The 23,907-nt window shown below is 39.7% G+C and overlaps 1 protein-coding gene across 4 annotated transcripts in view; it reads left to right on the forward strand.

Annotated features, from left to right (window-relative positions):
* Positions 1–23,907, forward strand: part of LOC126470533 (tRNA:m(4)X modification enzyme TRM13 homolog) — a 150,494-nt gene that overhangs the window by 102,111 nt on the left and 24,476 nt on the right. For all 4 annotated transcript variants that reach the window (XM_050098456.1, XM_050098455.1, XM_050098458.1 and 1 more), the window contains 2 exons: positions 5,182–5,237; positions 22,741–22,931. In XM_050098456.1, the coding sequence (XP_049954413.1) occupies positions 5,182–5,237; positions 22,741–22,931 (247 nt within the window). The remainder of the gene's footprint in view (positions 1–5,181; positions 5,238–22,740; positions 22,932–23,907) is intronic.

Raw genomic sequence — 23,907 nt, forward strand, 5'->3', positions numbered from 1 at the left:
TATGCATTAGCCTGTAGCAACTGCAACGTCTGCACAAAGTTAGTTTGTTTGATGTTGCAAATCTGTTTTGTGATCTCTTGAGTTAATGCATTTTTTAAATAACTAGAGCTTCTTTGAAGCTCACAGGCCACAAAAGGACTAAACATGAAGTCATCATGTGGCATTGGCATGACTTTCCCAGCCCTCAATCCTGTACACAAGTGCTGCAAAAGTTCATTGAATAAAAGCTTCCAACTGGTCATTTTGATTATTTGTACTCTTCAAAATGCTTAAGTACTCTTAATTCACAAGTTCAATAAGGGAAGAACCTAAATCTAAACTCTGACTAACGTTCAGTGGTGGGGTGTCAGTGTTTCTACTGCCACAAACATGCCTGCATAATCCATTTGTAATTCATAATCTAATGTTGAGGCATACATTCATTTATTTTTTTCCAGATATTTTTGTTGTTGTGCCACTTTTCACTTTTTGTTCTCAATCCATTAAGACCAAATTATTTTACACTTTAATTTTTTGTGCTATAAATTAGTGAAGCATCTGTTTTGAACCATTTTAACGTAATCTGTCCCATTTATTTGGCTTTTCCTTTTAGAGTATATAAAAAAAAGAAAAGCTGTCACCATATCAGGACATTGCGACATGGTGTACAGAATTTTTGGACTTAGAAAAAAATCAGCTTTCCATTGGTTTCGACATTTAATTTGACTATTATTTCCAGTATTTTTGAAAATAGACCAATTTTGGTATTCCAAAGCAGACTTTCAACACTAATTTGCAGTTAAAATAGTTTCGCTCACAAGTATGTTACATACAAAAGAAAATTAGTCTACATTTTATTATGGAATATACAAAAAAAATTCAATCTATAAAAGGACATTGCATTTACTACAATGTGTACACACTTGTGTGGTTTGGGTGTGCAATGTTTAATTTGGCATCTTCTTTGTTTATCTCATTTACCACTTTTGGCAGTACATTAATTTGAGTTACAGTGAAGGATCTTGAAGGTCTCACTCACGCAGTTTAGTCATCAAGTCCTTTCTTGAAATCTGTAACAACAATATGTCTTATGCAGTGTTTTGTAGTTATGAATTTTTTTCCATGAAACTGCTCATAACTCCAATTTACAGGTATGCCAGTTTGTTGCACTTGAGTACCTCAGCTTTCCTCCTTTCGTAATGGTTTGTTTCCCTAGTAGCCAGTCATGATACGCAACATATACAGGAGATGAATAAAAATAAGGAAACACCATTACCATACCTAATACTGTGTAAGAAACCCATTGTCATTCAAAATAGCTTCTAGGTATCTCAGAATGGATAAACACAGGTCCTGTATGGTTTTCAAGGGAATCATGTAATGCTCTTCCTGCAAAATAGTGGCAAGTTGAGGTAATGATGCTGCAGTTGGATAGCAATCATGTACTCTTCTCTCAAAAGTAGACCACAAAAGCTCAATAATATTGATATCTGGTGACTGTGCTGGCCAGGGGAGATGCAGAAATTCATCCTCTGGCTCACAAAACCAATCTTGGACAATGCAAGCTATGTGAACAGGGACCCTGTTGTCTTCAGAACAGCATCACCATTGGCGAACAAACATTGTACTATGGGATGAGGCTGATCAGCCAAAATGGACACTTATTTCTTGGGAGGACGGCGCTCTTGCAGAGTAACTGTGGAGCCCATGTAATACCACGATATGGCTGCCAAATCATCACTGAACTCCCCCCATATTTCACCCTTGAGCTGTAAACTCACCAGAAGTTGAGAACTTTGTGAAATGAGACTCATCTGACCAAATGACTATCCTCCTTTGTGCCATAGTCCATGTTTTACAGCTTGGGCACCATATTTTCCTGTTACGGGCTTTTGCGTCACTGATGAGTGTTTTTGGAATTCCAGCTCACAATGCACGCTGCTTATGGATCTCCCTTTGTGTTGTTTTGGTGCTGACAAGGTTTGCGTGTGTGTTATTCAGTTCTGCAGTGACTTTTGCAGCTGTTGTCCTCTTGTTTTTCCCCATAATCCTCTTCAGTGACCATCTTTCATGATCATTTAACACACTGTGTCTGCATTGTGATTTAGTGGATGATGTTTTCCATTTTCCCTGTATGTGGTATAAATCTTTGATGTGGTGCTTCCTGAAACACCAAACACTTCAGCTACCTTGGTTACAGAAGCACCTATCATACAAGAACCAACAACTTGCTCACATTCAAATCAGCTTAGCTCCAATGTAAAGCACTTACTTCTATACAGAACACTGTTTTGACCATTCCATATTTTTGTGCAATCCTGTAGCTACGGTAATTATGAAGAGGTGCTGGTTGCTCAATTTGAACCACTTCCTCCATCCCTTCTTCACTGGTCAGTTCATCAACATCAAATGGTATTGCTAGTATGTCAGTATACATTTATTTTGACATAAAGTATTCTGCTGACTCTTCTAAAGAGTTAAAATAAAAACTTTAGTGTTAATTTCTCTATTTTCACTCCCCCTATCCATTGATATGCTTTAACCTCCCAGATATTTTAAAATTATATTCTAGTATAAATTTTATTTCTGTGACCTTGAGTTACTAACACTAAATGAGGACACTATTTACAAGTTACCCATATGAATATAAATAAATTAAATTAAAAAATTATACATCCATTATAGAAGTAAAAGTATTAAATGATTACTGCACAGTGGACACTAACCAACTAACTTCAACAGACACTTCCGCTAAACTGAACTAATTTTTTGAACTTGATTTAATTTTCACATTATTAACATGCCTTTACATTGTTGCTAAATCTTTCAGATGTGTAAGATTACAAAATTCACTGTTGTAACATTAAAAACTGTAGCTGTCCTCATACATGAAATTATATTATCTTGAAGAAGTAAAGCCACCAGTAAATTTATGAAAGTCCAAAAATAATCAAAGTTATAAACACTTCCTGATGGTTGACATAAACTGCTGTGAACTTGAAACTGAATTTAATCTTCATGTGAGTGCAGTCTGATTCAATAAGATACAATGAAATCTTCATTTACAACATAAGCAGGAGCACAGTACCAGCAGTTCTGTAGATGGCAACATGTATACCACACCATTGAGATCTTGCTCTACTACCACAATTTTTTTTCTCACTAACACTCGGTTATAGAGTAATGCCATCTGACGCAGTGCTAACAGCTCCATTGTGAGGTGAAAAATGCAGATAAAAATCTACTTAATCAGCAGGAGAGGATCGGCACACAGTGTTCCCTGTATTCTGTTGATCAAAATTCAGTAAAATAGGATATTAAGCTGATAAAGCATTAAACTAATTTTTGACTGTTGAATAAAATCTGAGAGATGAAATATGAAGGGTAGTCATGCCTTCAGAGTCACAGGTTTTTATAATATTCTGTATGAAATTCATAGTAGATACATGATGTAGTTTATTCAGACTGTTTTCCAGTGCTGCAACAAGCACTAGTGACACATCAAATACAGAAATTTATAAAATCAATGTTAGTTGAACATAAGCCTCTGAAGAAGTTAAGAACCTTGTTTGAGCAGACACAGATTCAGGTTCATGATTCAAATTACTAGGACTCTGCCGCAATGGACAGTACTGGCTAACAACTTTAATCAAGGTACTGGCTATGCACTCAAGAGTGTGTGGAAGCAGGCAACTGGTGGACTAAAAAAAGAGTTTGCACTACATTTTACATCTAGGAAAAAATAATGCTTCAGGTGACAGATAATTATTGGCACTCGTGTAAACATTGGTCATATGGCCAGAAGTATAACACATTCATTTCTTTGACAGTCAATTGCTTTCCTGACTGAGAGAATGGAGAATATAGTCACATACTTGGTAATTTTTACCAGTTTTGTGCAATAAGTTCACTGAAAACATTTAATAAAAGAAACCTGTCACAAACGACCCCATGGATAGACTCAAAAATTAGTGGAAAGCTTGACAAGATGATATTTTTACTTTTGCTATCCTATAAATCAGTACTCTCATCACTCATCAGAAGTCTTTCTGACCTTTGAAACAGTACACACCATTTAGTATATATGTTAATAACCTTTAGTGGTTTATTTGTATTATACCAGGAATTTTTTTTCTTTCATTTACTTTTAATGTGGTAAGGGATGGCTATAAAACAAATGTACAAAATGACATGTGGAAGTATTGTATCAGTTTGTGTGTGTGTGTGTGTGTGTGTGTGTGTGTGTGTGTGTGTGTGTGTGATTTAAAGAATGTGAAAAAATTTTTTGTTTCATTGCAACAAAAGTATAATTTACAGAGATAATTAATTATGAATTCTATCCAAAGGAACAGATTATTTTATATATAAAAATGTTGAGCTTTACTTATGGAAAGTTATCACTTTGTTCTTCTGCATGGCAATGCAGTGACATACTTTTTCAGTTTCTTCAAATTTTAGTGAAGCATATGATCCCACATTTATTTGGTGCCATTTGAGTTTCTTGCTATGTGAATTAACGTATCACTGAATGAAACAAAAGGTGAAGGTGAATGCTTTATTAAATGATAATGATTTCATAAGGGGCATGTCATCTTCATTCACTTCATTGGAAGAGTTCTGGTGGGCTGGATGTTATATTGATAATTATGATAACACATTTTGTTTTTTTTATATTTTATGTGATGTATATGGGTGTAGTGTAGGAAGCCATTGTTACACAATATGTCATTTACTAAAACCCACTTCATTTGTTAGTAGAACTTACACAACAGGGGACCTGCATTACCATTCTCAGTTGTTGCCCCTTTATTTGACAGTATTTTAAACTCAAGTGCACCGTTGATATGATTAGATTAGATTAGATTTACTTTCATTCCAATATCTGTAGTGAGGGGGTTCTCCCGGATGTGTAGAACATGTCAAAAAAACAATAATACATGACAAATATTTACAACTAAAATAAAAAAGCTAATGTACCTTCCACAGGTCCCAAGTGCACACTATATGAAAGAATCATTTTACAACACTACACTCATTTACTAAGATCACATTAATGCACTAAATTAAAAATTTAAAAAAAAGTTTTATTTATTTATAAGGTAATAAACATATAATAGAACTACAGCAATACTTATTTACAGTGAACAAATTACTGCATTGTAATTTTTATGTTCTGAAATGTTAATTCCATTTCTTGCTTAGCTTCAAGAAGTTGCAGACCAATTTGCTCGAATGGTGTGCCCCCTAGACAGCAGTCAGTAAGTATAATTATGAAAAACATTTCAGTTGCATCAACAATTATACTGAAAATTTTGTAAACTTTTCTGGGAACCTGTTTATTATGTATCTGTTTGTCATTATGTACTCTCTCAGAGTGAAATTTAATGATGTTTCCAATTTTGTTGGTTAATTTTGTTTTACATTATTACTCATGTCTTAAAGCTGTTCCACATATGATACAATTCCTCTCCACGATGTTTTACACCAGTTTTGTCTTGTCCATGTATTCATTATGACCAACTATTTGCTACCCAATTTCACCTACTGCACATGTTTTGTCTTTGGTGCTTCTTTCATAACTGATTCACTGATAACCTCCTCATTAGACTATGTCTTACCATCCTGTTTCTGGTTATTCACAAGGACTTCCACCACTATCAGTAATGGGTAAAGTATGTGGCCTTTTACCAGAAATTTTCAAGTAGGTGTAATTACCTTCATTAAGTTTCTCACCTTTTTTTTAACTGCTATGTTTTGATTTTCCTTCTGCCTTTGTTCTATAAATAACAGAATGTAATTTCTTATTCTGCTGTATGAGTAGTAGTCATTAAGTTATAAATTATCATCTCAAAATATTAAATTCCATAAATAATTTTTTGTTCATTTATGGGTACATGTCTTCAGTCCAGATACACGCTGAAATCCCCATGCCACTGTACCACAAATTCTGTGAAATTTATTTCAATTCATTTGCTAGTAATCTCTATCACGAGTTGTGATGTTTTGAATCCTTTCAGTTTTTGTTTTCAAATTCTTACTGTTTTCTCCATTAAACAGCTGAAAAGAAATGAGGGTGAACCATTGCCACACATGACAGCTGTGCTTATTTTGAAAGGTCAAGATATGTGTATTATTATGCATTCATATAAATGATCCCTCTCAACCATTTATGTACAACCAAACAACATACTTCATGTCATCACTAAATAGGCTATACATTTCCTCAAAAATCTTGTTGACTAAACAAATCTTACATTTATTAATCATAAGATGCTTCTTTATTGTGTGAGTGCCTTATCAGTTGCTTGAAATATTTTTTCGTAGCTTATTAGAAGCAAACATACCTGTATTTTTCTTCCCCAAAAGAGGTTCAAAACTTTGCAGCCCAGGAGGGGTGTGTGTGTGTGTGTGTGTGTGTGTGTGTGTGTGTGTGTGTGTTTGTTTGTTTGTTTTGTCCATTCTTCATCAATACTCTGGTATGCCTCTGTTCTTCCTTCCTGTTTTAGTGACATTCCATTATTTTACTTGTTTTCTGTGAGTGTCTTCTCTCACTTTTAACCATAAAATTTTGTTATGTGTCTTCTCACACTAAATCTCCCTCATGTCATGCAGTACTATTAAACTTTAAGAAGCTTAATCTGCCTCATACAAACTAAAATGAGTGAGGCAGTGTGGTATTTAACATTCTAGACTCCCACTCAGGAGGAACAACCTTCAAATTTCCATCCAGCCATCCAGATTGTGATTGTCCTCAAATGGACATGGCTGATTTCCTTCCCCATCCTAGTGTATTCTGATGTTATACACTCTCTTGAATGACCTCGTTATCAGTGGGAAAGGAAGTCCTAACCTTTCTTCCCCACTAAATTCCCTTCCTGTGTTATCTTATTGTAATACAGTTCAGTTTCCTTTCAACAATCAAATAAACATTAAAGGTTAAGTTACTTTTGCCCTGATATAATTAGGAAAAGTCACTTGAATTTCCGATGGAAGGTTGCTGAGTACAATAGCTACTGTTACATATAATTTATAGGCATTAATTTGATTTCATTTAAGTACCTACGATAGATGTTAACCATTTTTGAAATGCTGCCAACATTGTTCCCACAGATTGATATTTGCAAATCTAGTTTTTCATCCCTTTCTTTATCACACTACACTTTTGATCCATTTGTTCATATAATTAGTTGCTATGGGTTCTATGGTATTGTTTAGCAGAGTTCTGGCCGTGTAACATGTTGGTTTGGGATCTTACAGAGGTTTAGTTCTACATCTACATCTGCATGATTACTCTGTGATTCACAATTATGTGCCTGGTAGAATATTCATCAAACCACCTTTAAGCTGTTTTTCTACTGTTCCACTGTCGGCCAGCATGGAGGAAAAATGAACACACAAATCTTTTCGTGTTATCTCTGATTTCTCTTATTTTTTATGATGATCGCCTCTATGTCTGTTGGTGGGTGCCAACAAAATATTTTCATGCTCTGAGGAGAAAGTTGGTGATCATAAGTTGCTAAGCGGTTTTGTCTTTGGGATCTATATTTAATACTATTATTTGCATTCTTTGCAGAAGATTTCACTTATTTATTGTGCATTTCCAGTTGTAATCCTGTGAACAAGCAAGTCCATGCTGTGCATGAATATTCACTAAAGCTCTAAGTGCATGATTATTTCATTTAATCAATACATACATATGATAGTGCTCAGTGTGAGGAAGATTCAAAGTATTTTCAAGGATGTGGAAACTGAAACACCAATTAGAAAGGGTCAGAATGGAATGGGACATGTTACACATGGCAGTAGTGACTCAAATGTTGGGATTTTGTGAAATCTCATTGAGTCAGGCAAAGAACTTATTTGAAGTATGTAGTCAAAGAGGAACTGAGTGTTTCTAGGGTACAGCATATCAGACTACCTCATCCAATCCTGCATTTTGTTAGTACTGATGACTGGAGGATAGTTATGATCAGTTACTGGGGTGACTAAATGTGCTTTGTTCTCTGTTGATGCAGCAGCTGGTGATGGGCAGCTGTGGAAATTTGTAATACTTTCTTGGAGAAGCAAAAATATTTGAATGTTGTAGGAAAACTCATTCAGTCATTGACTTCCTGGAACACAGCTGATGAATGTGCATGGCTTCTGCCTCTATGATTTGCTTTAAGTCACAGTCAGTGTTAACAGTACATGTAATTTGTGGAAAGTACTGCCACATATTGTACTACATTCTCTGCCTTTATGCAGCAATTGCAGCTGTGATTCCCAACCGGTTGGTAATTACCCCGAGGGGTGAAATGAAATTTTCTGGTGGTTAAAAACGGTTAAGCCAGGAAACTAAATTGTTTTAAAAGATCAATATCACTACCTCATTAGAATAATAATTTTTAGACAGATAAATAAACTGAGGTGACAAGAGTCATGGATACCTCTTAATACTATGTTGGACTTCCTGCTCCCCGGCATAGTGCAGCAACTCAATATGGCATGGACTCAACAAGTCATTGAAAGTCCCCTACAGAAATATTGAGGCATGCTGTCTCTATAGCTGTCCATAATTGCGAAAGTGTTGCCAGTGCAGGATTTTATGTACAAACTAATCCAATTATGTCCCATAAATGTTCGATGGGATTTATATCAGGTGATTTGGTGGCCAGACCATTCACTCAAATTGTCTAGAATGTTCTCCAAACTGATTGTGAACAATTGTGGCCTGATGACAGGGTGCAGTGTCATGAAACTGATGAATGGCTGCAAATGGTCAATGATCAGTTCATTTGGACCAGAGGACCCAGTCCACTCTTTGTAAACACAGTCACTACCAGCTTGCACAGTGCCTTGTTGACAACTTGGGTCCATAGCGTCATGGGGTCTCTGCCGCAGTTAAACCCTGTAATCAGCTCTTACCAACTGAAATCAGCCTCTTCTGACCAGACCATGGCTCTCCACTCGTCAGGGATCCAGCAGTATGATCGTGAGCCCAGGAGAGGTGCTAAGCAGGTGTTGTCGTGCTGTTAGCAAAGGCACTCATTTCAATCTGCTGCCATTAATGCTAAAATTCACGACACTGTCCTAACAGATACATTTGTCATACATCCCACATTGATCTCTGAGGTTATTTCATGCATTGTTGCTTTTATTATTATTATTATTATTATTATTATTATTATTTTAGATCTTACAAATCTACACAAATGCAGCAGCTCTTGGTCATTAAATGAAGGTCGTTGGCCACTGTGTTTCCTGTGATGAGTGAGTGGTAATGCCTTAAATTTGGTATTCTCGGCACACTCTTGACACTGTGTATTTCAGAATATTGAATTCCCCAACTATTTCCAAAATGGAATGTCTCATGTGTCTAACTCCAACTGCCATTCTGTGATCAGAATCTGTTAATTCCCGTTGTGCAGCCATAATCCTGTCGGAAACCTTTCCACATGAATCACCTGAGCAGAAATGTCAGCTCCAACAATGCACTGCCCTTTTATACTGTGTGTATGTGATACTTCTGCCGTATGTATATGTGTGTATTGCTACCCCATTACTTTTGTCAGCTTAATGTAATTCTAAAATTGTCAAATACGAGCATTAAGACATGACAGGACATGGCAGAGGCCACACTGAATGTCATAACGACATTATCTGAAATTTGTGCGCACTAGAGGATGACTTCTAAACCCAGCAGGCCACTTGCTTAGTATGGCTTACTTATTAGTTGCTCCACCAGGTTATCAGCTCACTCACTGTTCATTTTTTGGTAGCTTGTCATTCGCTCGCCAACCAAGTTGATGGACACATGAAGCATTTTGCATTTTGGCATCTCCAATTTCACTACCTTCTGAACATACTTTAGATTGTAGCATGAGAAACAGAACCAGTTGAGTGAAATTTTTACCTATTGAGTAAAAAATTGCTAATTTACAGTGTCACCTTTTTTACTATTCGACATAAAAAGAGTCAAGTTGTAAGTAGTTGTGTGAGTTTGTTTCTTATTTATAGTTGTGGCACTGCTGTGCAGTAATCATAAAAAGATAACTGTAAATGACATACAGTTCACACAATCTAAAAAGAACAGAACTGAATGCCACATGTGATTCAAGGCTACTTTTTCACTGCAGAATAAAAGTTGCACACACATCTCTGTGGTTTCAAACATGGGTGTAATCACAGTAGCAAGCGGGTGAGGTTGAGGAAATTTAACTCTGTCTGATTAGAGGCCTTGGAAGGCCCTACAGTACCCACTGACTTATCAGCTGATATGTGTCACTGAATGCTGATATGGAAGGGCATGTGATCAGCACACTGCTCTGACGGCGGTTGTCAGTTTTCGTGATTGAAGTGCCAGCTTCCCAGTCAAGTAGCCCCTCAATTAGATTCACAATGGCTAAGTGCACCTCGCTTGCCAACAGCACTCTGCAGACCCAGTTGGTCACCCATGAAAGTGCTAGCTCAGCCTGACAATGCGTAACTTCAGTGATCTGACAGGTCACAATGCCCACATAGTACTAGGGACAGAAAGTTGGCTGAAATCAGATGTAAACAGTAATGAAATTATAAACTCAAATTGGAATGTATACCGCAGAGACAGGCTGGACAGTGAAGGGGGAGGCGTGTTTATAGCGATAAGAAGTGCAATAGTATCGAAGGAAATTGACGGAGATCCGAAATGTGAAATAATTTGGGTGAAGGTCGCGGTTAAAGCAGGCTCAGACATGGTAATCAGATGTCTCTATAGGCCCCCTGGCTCAGCAGCTGTTGTGGCTGAGCACCTGAAGGATAATTTGGAAAATATTTCGAGTAGATTTCCCCACCATGTTATAGTTCTGGGTGGAGATTTTAATTTGCCAGATATAGACTGGGAGACTCAGACGTTCATAACAGGTGGCAGGGACAAAGAATCCAGTGAAATTTTTTTAAGTGCTTTATCTGAAAACTACCTTGAGCAGTTAAACAGAGAACCGACTCGTGACGATAACATATTAGATCTTCTGGTGACAAACAGACCCGAACTATTTGAAACAGTTAACGCAGAACAGGGAATCAGCAATCATAAAGCGGTTACTGCACCGATGATTTCAGTTGTAAATAGAAATATTGAAAAAGGTAGGAAGATTTTTCTGTTTAGCAAAAGTGACAAAAAGCAGATTACAGAGTACCTGACAGCTCAACACAAAAGTTTTGTCTCAAGTACAGATAGTGTTGAGGATCAGTGGACAAAGTTCAAAACCATCGTACAATATGCGTTAGATGAGTATGTGCCAAGCAAGATCGTAAGAGATGGAAAAGGGCCACCGTGGTACAACAACCGAGTTAGAAAACTGCTGTGGAAGCAAAGGGAACTTCACAGCAACATAAACATAGCCAAAGCCTTGCAGACAAACAAAAATTACACGAAGCGAAATGTAGTGTGAGGAGGGCTATGCGAGAGGCGTTCAATGAATTCGAAAGTAAAGTTCTATGTACTGACTTGGCAGCAAATCCTAAGAAATTTTGGTCTTATGTCAAAGTGGTAGGTGGATCAAAACAAAATGGCCAGACACTCTATGACCAAAATGGTACTGAAACAGAAGATGACAGACTAAAGGCCGAAATACTAAATGTCTTTTTCCAAAGCTGTTTCACAGAGGAAGACTGCTCTGTAGATCCTTCTCTAGATTGTCGCACAGGTGGCAAAATGGTAGATATCGAAATAGACTACAGAGGGATAGAGAAACAATTAAAATCACTCAAAAGAGGAAAGGCCGCTGTACCTGATGAGATACCAGTTCGATTTTAAACAGAGTACGCGAAGGAACTTGCCCCCCTTGTTGCAGCGGTGTACCGTAGGTCTCTAGAAGAGCGTAGCGTTCCAAAGGATTGGAAAAGGGCACAGGTCATCCCCGTTTTCAAGAAGGGACGTCGAACAGATGTGCAGAACTATAGACCTATATATCTAACGTCTATCAGTTGTAGAATTTTGGAACACATATTATGTTCGAGTATAATGACTTCTGGAGACTAGAAATCTACTGTGTAGGAATCAGCATGGGTTTCGAAAAAGACGGTCGTTTGAAACCCAGCTCGCGCTATTCGTCCACGAGACTCAGAGGGCCATAGACACGGGTTCCCAGGTAGATGCTGTGTTTCTTGACTTCCACAAGGTGTTCGATACAGTTCCCCACAGTCATTTAATGAACAAAGTAAGAGCATATGGACTACCAGACCAATTGTGTGATTGGATTGAAGAGTTCCTAGATAAAAGAACGCAGCATGTCATTCTCAATGGAGAGAAGTCTTTCGAAGTAAGAGTGATTTCAGGTGTGCCGCAGGGGAGTGTCGTAGGACTGTTGCTATTCACATTATTCATAAATGACCTTGTGGATGACATCGGAAGTTCACTGAGGCTTTTTGTGGATGATGCTGTGGTATATCGAGAGGTTGTAACAATGGAAAATTGTACTGAAATGCAGACAAGTGTAATGTGCTGCGAATACATAGAAAGAAAGATCCCTTATCATTTAGCTACAATATAGCAGGTCAGCAACTGGAAGCAGTTAATTCCATAAATTATCTGGGAGTACGCATTAGGAGTGATTTAAAATGGAATGATCATATAAAGTTGATCGTCGGTAAAGCAGATGCCAGACTGAGATTCATTGGAAGAATCCTAAGGAAATGCAATCCGAAAACAAAAGAAGTAGGTTACAGTACGCTTGTTCGCCCACTGCTTGAATACTGCTCAGCAGTGTGGGATCCGTACCAGATAGGGTTGATAGAAGAGATAGAGAAGATCCAACGGAGAGCAGTGCGCTTCGTTACAGGATCATTTAGTAATCGCGAATGCGTTACGGAGATGATAGATAAACTCCAGTGGAAGACTCTGCAGGAGAGATGCTCAGTAGATCGGTACAGGCTTTTGTTGAAGTTTCGAGAACATACCTTCACCGAGGAGTCAAGCAGTATATTGCTCCCTCCTACACATATCTCACGAAGAGACCATGAGGACAAAATCAGAGAGATTAGAGCCCACACAGAGGCATACCGACAATCCGTCTTTCCACAAACAATATGAGACTGGAATAGAAGGGAGAACCGATAGAGGTACTCAAGATATCCTCCGCCACACACCGTCAGGTGGCTTGCGGAGTATGGATGTAGATGTAGCTGTAGATGCAGAACTGGTGTTACCACTTTTGAAGATTATACAAATCTTGGACATCCTTAGTTACAGCATTGCCATTAACAGAAAAAGAGAAAATATTCACTATGATCATAGCACAAGGAGTGGCTTTGTTTGTGATCAAGAGTATAACAAACTTAACATCTGGTCATGTCTCAAAAGACAGCACACAGTTTGTGCTACATAACACTGTGTGCTCATCCCATTTATCACAATACTCATGCTCACCAAGCCACTTCCTGAACATGCCTGACGTAGGTGTGTAGCTCTTGACAGCACTTCTCATGTAAGAAGTAATTGCAACAGTTCTTTGTCACATACTCTTTGTTGCAGACGTTTTCATACCGCCATGCAAAGAATCGTGTCGCATGGTAGATTTGATTCAAGAAAAGCAGTGCTGAAAAAATTTCTTCATGTAAATGAAGTAAAGCTGCATCCCTTACTGGTTTTTCAAGATACATTTTACTTTTGGCATAAAAAATTAAAAACCTCATGGTTTTGAATTTGCGTGTTTCTCCACTATGTAATCATTCTCAAGTGATTGCAGGGAAACTATTCAGTAAAAGTATTTGATTCTTTTGCATCTTATAGTCTCACATCCCAGTGTGACAGTGAAGTGGCTATGTTTTCATTATTGGTTATATTTAGTATGATACTTCAAAGTTAAGTAATTCACAATCTGGTTTCAAAGAATTTGCAGTGAATTATGTGTGTAGTGTGTGTAAGCAATATTACTATCAAAAGTAGTAAGATGTAATAATTTGTATTTTTTACACATCACTAGTTCTGTGGAACATACAGAGCTGAGTGCTGCTTTTCCCGGCTTGGCAATTGTCTTGCTGTTTCATGTTCAATAGTGTCCAAGCATTACTGGTCACATGCTAGAATTTGAGGAGATAGTTCTTTGGATTTCTCACAGAGAACAGTTTGCTAATGTGATGGATTATAAGTTTGAAAGTATTCTGTCCTTTGGTGAAGCAATGGTGACTAATTGTTGGGTTTATTTGCTGGTGAAACATATTATTATTTGAACAATTATAAAGGCTACAGTGGACATCATAACATTTAAAGATTAATTTAGAAAACTGATTGTTTGGTTGAATCTGGGAATTTTTAGGAACTGTGAACTTACAAAAATCAATAAACATCGTAAAATGGTATGTACTGTTTCTTTTCAGAGCAATATTTTTCCACCTAAATTTCAGGAACTGGAATATTTTGAAGTAAAGAGACATGTTTTCATTTTAGGTAACATGGTAGGATATATTTTACAAAACAGTTGTGTCCTCTTTGTTAACCATCGCATACCCATGTCTGAATGCTAGAAAAATGAAATATAGGGGAAGAAAGGTTAAAAACATGAACGGTAACCAGAAGGAAGCAGAAATGGCAGTCTGAAATTGTCCTCCTTTTTTTTTTTTTTTTTTTTTTTTTTTTTTTTTTTTTTTTTTTTTTTTTGGAAGATGTCCAGCAACCATCTCCAGAAGTCTTTTGAAATCTTCTGTAGTTGTTTGCAAGGAATTTCTGAATCCCATTCTGTTCTCCATTTTTAAAGTGTCAAGAAGATTTGGTCCATGCCTGTTTCCGTTTATAAGAAGCCTATGAATCCACTTCTCTTTATGACCAGTGTTGCTACTTTTCAGTTGGTCACTGTAGAACATACATTGCTGTGTGTTAAGTGTAACTATGAAGTGAGTTTGAAAAGTAAGTTACAAATGACTATGGTAGGTGAAGTAACTTTCATTGAATGCTACATTACACTGTTTTTCAACATAGCCATGAAGTCTCCATAAACAACAGCCTAACAATCTACCAGTCGTTCAGTGTCTCGATGATAGACGTCTGCTCCTTGGTCATGGAGCTGTTTGAAAAATGTTGTGTGAACATCCTCGTTATAGGAAAATCAGTTCTTGCCAGCTGTTTTTCAGCTTACCAAAAAGATAGAAATCACATGGTGTGAGATCTGGACTTCCTGATCAATATCAGCCACATCTATGAGGTCTTGGTCAAATTATTGGCACAATTTCACTACAGCTGGATGAGGCATTGTGTTTGGGCCATATGCTGCCAGAATCTCATGGGTGAATCTGCATGCAATTTAGGTGTTTTGCCCACAAGAATCATACTGTACCCCGTACTTCACTCTGGAGTGTGATTACAGTTGCTGTGCCATCTCAGTCGCCACTTGTGATGCACCTGTTATCAGTACTACAGCAGAACTGTACCAACAGGAAACCTGGAACATGTACTTTCTTCTGACAATGTGCCACTCTTTATAAAAGAAAAATCGCCAAACTCCAAACATGCATATGGTTTTGCTATTTCTATGTCCTGAGCTAACACAGTTAGACTCTTGTTTCACACTGTTCATGATGTGTACTACAGTGGTTGTCCTTTGATGGTGGCACCAGTGGTATTAGCAACAGTGGAGAATCAGCTTTTGCTTTATTGTTTCATGGATCATTGGTTAACTTATAATGTAACATTGCTATAACTGAGATTAGAGCAACACTTGAATGTTTAAAAAGCATTTCAAGAAAATTTGGACATTATAACAAACTAAAAATGACAACTTTGTCAAAAGTGCTAAATAAAATATTCATACACACCTCAATAGATGTTGAACTACTAATATTCAGAAGGTTTTACTTAATATATTCTGTGGTAGGAAGAGTCATATGTTTACTCTTTTATGCCTTACTGTTGGGAGTCTGTGAATCAATGGTTGGACTATCATTCTTGTTACATCTGTATGCTGCTAGTCACTGCAAAAATAGCTGATGTTTCTCAGATTTTTTAAATTTGAGATTACAATTGACTGTATGTGATAATCATAAGCAGCAGAAATGCATCAGTTTAGACTGTAAAAGTATTTGTTATTCTTGTTTTACTCTGTTGATGATATTTATAGGAGTGATATATGCAAAGAGATGGAAGGGAAACTAAGATAGGAAAGTTAATAGTGAATTGGGCATCTGAAAGAAGGCCCATGCAAAAAGCCTACAATAATTTTCACTTTCACATCTGGGCAAAACCTTAAGTAGATCTGTCATAAGCAAAGTCAATGAATGGGTCCACACCTCCCATTCAATCTCCCATGGATCTGGTGGTGAAACTGATGACAACAGAGAGAAAGCAGAAGTTTTAAAAATGAATTCATGCAAGAAGATACTACCATACCAATCTTGGACCACTGCACAGGCTCTCAAAAAATGCCATTGATAAAAGCATGCCCAATATTGAAAAACAGTAATTACTACTTAAAATGAACAAGACACTGGGCCCTTATGGAATTCCAGTTAGATTTCACATTGAATACATCATGGAATTAGCTCCTTCCCTTGCTCATATTTATCAAAAATCTCTTGCTGTATGAGTGGTCCCATGCGACTCAAAAACATGGCAGGTCACTCCTTTTTACAAAAGGTTAACAGATTAGATGCACAGAATCATCATTATGGTCCATCTATTTCAGGATTCCAGGTCATATTCTAATCCCTCTCTCTTTCTCTGCCCCTCTCCCCCCTCCCCCCTCTCTCCTTCTGCTTCTTCATTGTTCTGAGACTACTAATTAGGACTATAATGCTTTATAAAAATCTGCTTGCTTTTCCAGCACTGTACTTTGAAGACATCGATTTTTAGTATCATTTAATTTTCTTGAAATAGGACTTAAAACATGCCCACATAAACTATCAGCACTTTACTGCAACCTTTTTTTTTGCACTTTCCAATTCATTTCCTTTGTAGCAACCAGTTTGTAGGGACTTTCCTTCAGCTGTACTGGGAGCAATGTTTGTCAAATAAGTCTCGTTCTTCAATAACAAAATATTCCTATCAGTTTATTAACATAGCAAAGTTTATCAATTACATTTCTAGAGACATTTCTACATACTCTACCTCTACTTATGAGAAATACAATTATTGTACATGTTCTGATGGCACTTGTGCATTGTTAATTGTCTACAGATGAATAAATCAGATCAAATAAAATCACTATTGTCATTCTTGTTTTGTTGAATGTGTGGGATACTAATTACTTTTGATTGCTGATAAATTGACTGCAAGCAGTTTGTATGCTAGAAGTTGTACTGTACACATACATGGCCAGAACAAATTCAGCACCCTCAAGGATTGTGTTCAGTGGCACCAGGGTATAATTTGTGCATACTTAAGGGTTGCAGTTGTTGTAATGTTGTACAGATACCATGTCAAAAGTAACACAAACAAAGTTTTATTCCACTTCCACATGAAGAGAGCCACAGTAACACTAAATGAAGTTTAGAACAGCACAAAGTCTCATAAATAAAGAACACATCAGTATAGAGTCCTGCAGGAGAAGTCAGAAGTTTCCGCATCTGAGCCTTAAATGTGCGGACCAGTCGTTCAGCCTCACCGTTGGATTGTGGATGGAATGGCGGGGCCGTGACATGCGTAACGCCGTGACGAGCACAAAAATCCGCAAAGTCGGAAGAGGCAAATTGCGGACCATTATCAGTAACAAGAGTAGAGGGGAGGCCTTCCAAAGAAAAAATGCGGGCGAGAGCACTGGTAGTTGCCGCGGTGGTAGGTGACGTGCAAAGGACAATGAAAGGAAAGTTAGAGTAGGCGTCAATTACGAGGAGCCAATAAGTACCTAAAAAGGGTCCCGCAAAATCAGCATGAATGCGCTCCCAGGGCTTCTCAGGCGAAGGCCACGGTGACAAAGATGACTTCGGGGCAGCGGCCTGTGACACACAAGGGCCGCAGGCAGCAACCATGTGTGCTATTTCAGAGTCGATGCCAGGCCAGTACACATGACGGCACGCCAGAGATTTTGTGCGAGACACACCCCAGTGCCCCTGGTGAAGGAGGCGCAAGACCGAAGCACACAAAGATGCAGGGACCACAACACGCGGCGAAGCATTGTCAGTGGAGAGGAGGATAACACCATCCCTAGCCGTGACGCGGTAGCGCAAAGTTTAGTAGTTCCGCAACGGATCAGAAGTCTTAGCGGACGGGCGATCTGGCCAACCCTTCTGAATACAGCGTAAAACCCGGGAGAGGGTAGGGTCAGAACGCGTAGCAGCCGCCAGCCTGTCCCCAGTGATGGGGAACCCGTCTACAACCCGCTGCTTGGCAACATCCAGGTGGAAACACAAAAGTTCGTCCCTATCGAATGCCTGATCAGGACCCATGGGAAGGCGAGACAAAGCATCAGCATTCGCATGTTGAGCCGTTGGCCGGAAATGAATCTCATAATTGAAACGGGACAAGTAAAGAGCCCAATGCAGGAGGCGGTGTGCAGCCTTGTCGGGAAGTGACGTTGATGGATGAAACAAGGAAACAATTGGTTTGTGATCCGTAACAAGATGAAATTTTGAGCCATAGAGAAAAACACCAAACTTATGAAGAGCATAAATGATGGCCAAAGCTTCTTTCTCAATTTGAGAATACTTTTGTTGGGCATCCGTGAGCGTTTTGGAGGCATAAGCAATGGGTTGTTCCGAACCGTCAAAAAAATGGTGCGCAAGGACTGCCCCAACCCCGTATTGAGAGGCGTCTGTGGCAAGAACAAGATGTTGGCCAGGTCGATAAGTAGCCAGGCACGGGGCCTGTTTCAGCATAGTCTTTAATTTCTGGAAAGCCGCGTCACATGACACGGACCAGTGAAAAGGCACGTTTTTATGCAACAGGCGATGCAACGGCTGAGCCACCGACGCCGCAGACGGTAAAAACTTGTGATGGTATGCTATTTTCCCCAAGAAGGCCTGCAGTTCCTTAACAGATGTAGGGCGAGGAAGGGCATCGATTGCAGCGACAGTTTGTTGAAGCGAACGAATACCATCCCGAGAGAGTTGAAACCCCAAGTACGTGATAGAGGCCTGAAAAAATTGTGATTTCTGAAGATTACACTTAAGACCAGCAGTCTGTAAGACATTAAAAAGTGTGCGGAGATTTTGAAGATGTTCTTCAGTGGTGGAGCCAGTGACAACAATGTCGTCCATGTAATTGATACACCCAGGGACAGGAAGCAATAATTGTTCCAAGAATTGCTGAAAGAGAGCAGGGGCACTAGCAACCCCGAATGGCAAGCGTTGGTATTGATAGAGGCCGAAAGGCGTGTTAAGGACCAGAAACTGCCGAGAAGCAGCGTCGAGAGGAAGTTGATGATAAGCTTCTGACAGATCAATTTTAGAAAAATACTGTCCTCCAGCGAGTTTAGTGAACAGTTCTTCAGGACGGGGCATAGGGTAAGTGTCGATGAGGCATTGAGCATTTACAGTGGCTTTGAAATCGCCACAGAGACGAATATCACCATTGGGCTTAGCAACTACAACGACAGGAGAGGACCACTCACTGGAAGTGCCAGGAAGCAAGTCCCCTGAAGTAGTGAGATGATCCAACTCCCATTTTACCCGATCACGAAGGGCCACAGGAATGGGCCGAGCCCGAAAAAACTTAGGCCGAGCAGTGGGTTTGAGCGTGATATGAGCTTCAAAGTCGTTTGCATGGCCTAACCCAGGAGAAAAAAGGGACGAAAATGTCATCGACAAGGAATCCATTTGAGCATAAGGAATAGCGTCAGAGACAATATTGACAGAGTCATCTATGGAGAACCGAAAAACGCGAAAGGCATCGAAACCAAAAAGATTTTCTGCATTGCTCTGGTCGACCACAAATATGGGAACAGTGTGAACGACGGATTTGTAAGATACCTCAGCATTAAACTGTCCCAAGAGAGAAATCTTCTGTTTATTGTACGTCCGTAATTGCCGAGTGACAGGGGACAGGAGTGGAGAACCCAGCTGAAGATACGTCTGAGAATTAATTATAGTGGCAGCAGAACCGGTATCCACTTGCATGCGAACATCTCGACCAAGGATTTGGACAGTGAGGAATAACTTCCCTGAAAGGGAAGAAGTGCAATTGACAGACAACACAGAATCAGAATCAGCGTCATGTTCCTGAACATCATGTATGCGGTCGGATTTACAAACGGAAGACACATGACCTTTCTTTTTGCAATTGTGACACACAGCCCAACGTTGGGGACAATCCTCGCGTGAATGTTTCATAAAACACCGCGGACATGAAGGAAGTTGTCAGGGATTTTGCTGCAGTTTCTTAGTGGGTTGTTTACGGCTAGGCCGAGGCTGCACGTGGGAGCGCATTGCGGCCACGTCGGCCGGCAGGGACGCGCCGCACGCGTCGTCAACAGGGCACAGAGGTTGTATTTCCCCAACATCACCCCACGCTTCTATTTGCGCCCCAGCGGCGTGAGAAATTTCAAAAGACTGCGCAATGGAGAGAACTTCATCTAGAGTCGGATTCGCCAACTGAAGGGCACGTTGCCGAACTTCTTTGTCGGACGCTGACCGGATAATAGCATCCCGTACCATGGAATTGGCATAGGATCCTTTGTGAACGTCAGTAACAAATTGACACTTTCGACTGAGGCCGTGAAGCTCAGCAGCCCAAGCGCGATAGGATTGATTTGGTTGTTTTTGACAACGATAAAAGGCAACACGAGAGGCTACCACATGCGTTTGCTTTTGAAAATAGACAGACAGAAGTGAGCACATTTCAGCAAAGGACAAAGACGCAGGATCCTTCAAAGGAGCCAATTGCGACAACAACCGATACATTTGAGGTGAAATCCAGGAAAGGAACAGAGACTTACATGGTTGTTCGTCCGTGACATGAAATGCCAAGAAGTGCTGCCGAAGACGTTTTTCATAATCAGACCAGTCTTCCGCCGTCTCGTCGTAAGGAGGAAAAGGAGGTACAGCCAACGACGAGAAACACCCCGCATTTGACGCCGCGACGAAATCTCGAATCGCCGCTGTTAGAAGCGTTTGCTGTTCAAGGAGATTTTGCAAGAGTTGCTCGACAGTAGCCATGGAACCCTGTGAGTCAACGGTGTAAAGGAAAAATCCACTACCTCGTCGCCAATTGTTAGAACTTCAAGTTTAACACATATATTTAGGAACGACACAACAACACATATAAGTCACAGAGTAAGTTGATGTGTGTACACGTTAGCGTTCGAATAAGCACTGAGTCTCAGTCTAGCGGCCGCTGCTCGGCTGGCCGCTTAGGTGGCGCAGCTGCTGCATGGCTGGCAGACAGCGCCGCACGTAGAGGATGTGTGTAATTGCGCGGCGGCCCTTTGAATGATCGGCGAGTCACAACAATTATGTGTGCTCAAACTACAGTGTTAGTGATTCATTTGTCATGGTCACCGGCAGTCTGATTGCGCTCAGGAGGCCTGTTTTTGTGCCCTCTGTTTTGACTCTGCAGGCAGTAACTATGCTGAGTTTAGAGGTGAACAGTGTTTGTAACATATCAACATTCATTCTAGGGTACAAACAAGCCCCACTGATGAGTATGTACTCCTGTTGAACAGCTTCATCTACTTGAACAGGGTCACATTGTGAGCCGGCAATAAGCTGGGTGGACATATCAACAGAATGCTACACATTTTGTGCACATTGTGTTGGTGGCACATTCCTGCCTACAACAATGGTCTGTGGGGCATTACCACACCTGTAGACCAGGTTCTGGACATCTGCATAGTACAGATGCACATCGAGATTGACACAATTTGTGAACAGTGGTGGCTGACCTAACATTTTCCTGGGACAAACACTGGCTGCATGTTGCACCTGCTATGTCATTGGGAACCACCTGGTTGCAGTAGGATTAAGACCACATGTGCCTCTGACCAGGCTGACACTGACACTGCAGCACTCCCAAGCATGAATACTCTCGTGTCATGACAAGAGTTGACTGGGAAGTGGAGTGACTCTCTTGTCTTCAGTGATTAGGTTATACGTATTTGTATGTGAGTGATGGACATAAATTTGTATGGCATGGGCCTGGTGAGCTACCTATTCCAGAGTGGATTCACCCACAACACATAGGTCCCATCCCAGGCTTCATGGTGTCTGGGGGCCATCAGTTACAACAGACAATCAAATTTGCTGTTTCTGCAGGGTAAAGTCACCAGCGCACTATATTGGACAGACTGTTATCCCTTTGCTACTGCCATTTCTTCGACAGAAAGGTGATGTGCATTTTCAGTAGGACAATGTACATCTACATATGGCCACTGTGACGCAATGTGCTGTTTGTGAAACGCAACTGCCCAGGCCATCAATATCACCAGATCTCTCGCCAATTGAAAACTTAAACATGATGAAATGGGAACTTCCTCATTCTGCAGAGCTTGCTAGAACCAATTACAAATTGCAACAAAATGTGCAAAATGCTAGGGACAATCTGTCCCAGGATTCTGTTTGGCACCCTAAGAGCATTGCTGCTAGAGGTGGGGTGGGTGAGTGGGTGGGTGGGTGGTTGTTGTACACTGTGTATTGAGATGGCTGTTTGGTAACCATTTACCGTGACGTGTGTTTTATGTTGTCTGAATTTGTTATCACATACTCCTACAATGATGAACTAACTGTCACCCCACTTGTCATTAAAATGACCTTGTCCTTGAGCATGTTGCATTTTTTTCTGGCAGTGTAATTTTTCTGCTGTCTGTTTAATAAAACACTTTTATGCAGCTCATTAGCCTGCGTGGATACCACATTTAAATTTTTTTTTATTTCTACTTTTTGCAGCACCTGCTATGTTCGCCATTTAAAAAAACATCTAAGAAAATGTAATGCCAACAAGAAAGATCCCGTCTATATAACTCATGGACTGAACAGAGGAAGTTCAACCAATGACGAGATCCATGGGTCAACTTTGTGTACCATTGATGATCTGGCTTTAGTGCAGTTAATTTCTAAAATAGAAACAGTGTGCACAGGTATTTCATCTATGATTGTACAGCTCCTGTATTTATACATGACAGAAAACTAATCAAAATGTCAATAGTTTTAGATACTAGGGTCATTTGCGGCTTTAGATAGTATGGTCGTTTGTAGTTCGTGCAAAATGGCATTTTTCTTCTGTACAGACTAGTGTCAACTCTCATTTTGTGGGCAACAAGTTGGTTTATAGTGAATACAACAGAAGATGAAAACAGGCCACAGCAGACTGGTATTTTATTTTTGATTTATTTATTTTTTGGCTAGAACAGAAATAAAATCAGACAGAAAAAGGAAATTCTTGCTTCTAGGTAGCTGTCATGGGAGTGGTGTAGGGCAACAGTTGCAGAGTAGGAAAAGCTAGTATCAAGTTTCCAGGTCAGAAGTATTGTGAAACCAAGTGTGAGCCTTTTATAGGCAATAGAGTACCTTAAGACATTAACTAGGGATTTGAATGTGGAGATCAGGCACAGATAGCTGGAGGAACAGGTACCAACATGGCCGTAAATATGAGGTATAGCATCAGTATTGATCTGGACACACTTGGAGCATTAACTGTGCACTCAAATGTGAGCTTCATCGAGGTTCTTGGGCGACATGATCAGCCTTGACTTAACAAAGCTGTACAGAAAGTAAACTGGGAACTGAGAGGGTTGGTGTAGACTTCAGGGAGAGTTCATGTTTTGAGTTGCCCCAGTTGATGCTTTGGGAGGTGGGAATACAGGAAGCATGGTCTACACCTTCAGAGCAAGGGGAAAGATGGGTTACATACTTGTTAGCCTATAAAATAATGAAGGCCGCAGTACACACAACAAAATTGCTTTAGTTACTGGTGTGAGAGAGGTTCCTTTTTAGTTTAACCTTGTTATCCAGATAAGTGTTACTCAAAGAAATTAATCCTGCAGTTTGTGTCATGATTTGTATGATTAGTAGTTGCTGTGGGCTGTCAGTCTGCATGGAGATAAGTGCAGATTT

Source organism: Schistocerca serialis, chromosome 3 (assembly GCF_023864345.2).
Source record: "Schistocerca serialis cubense isolate TAMUIC-IGC-003099 chromosome 3, iqSchSeri2.2, whole genome shotgun sequence".
Lineage (NCBI taxonomy): Eukaryota > Metazoa > Arthropoda > Insecta > Orthoptera > Acrididae > Schistocerca > Schistocerca serialis.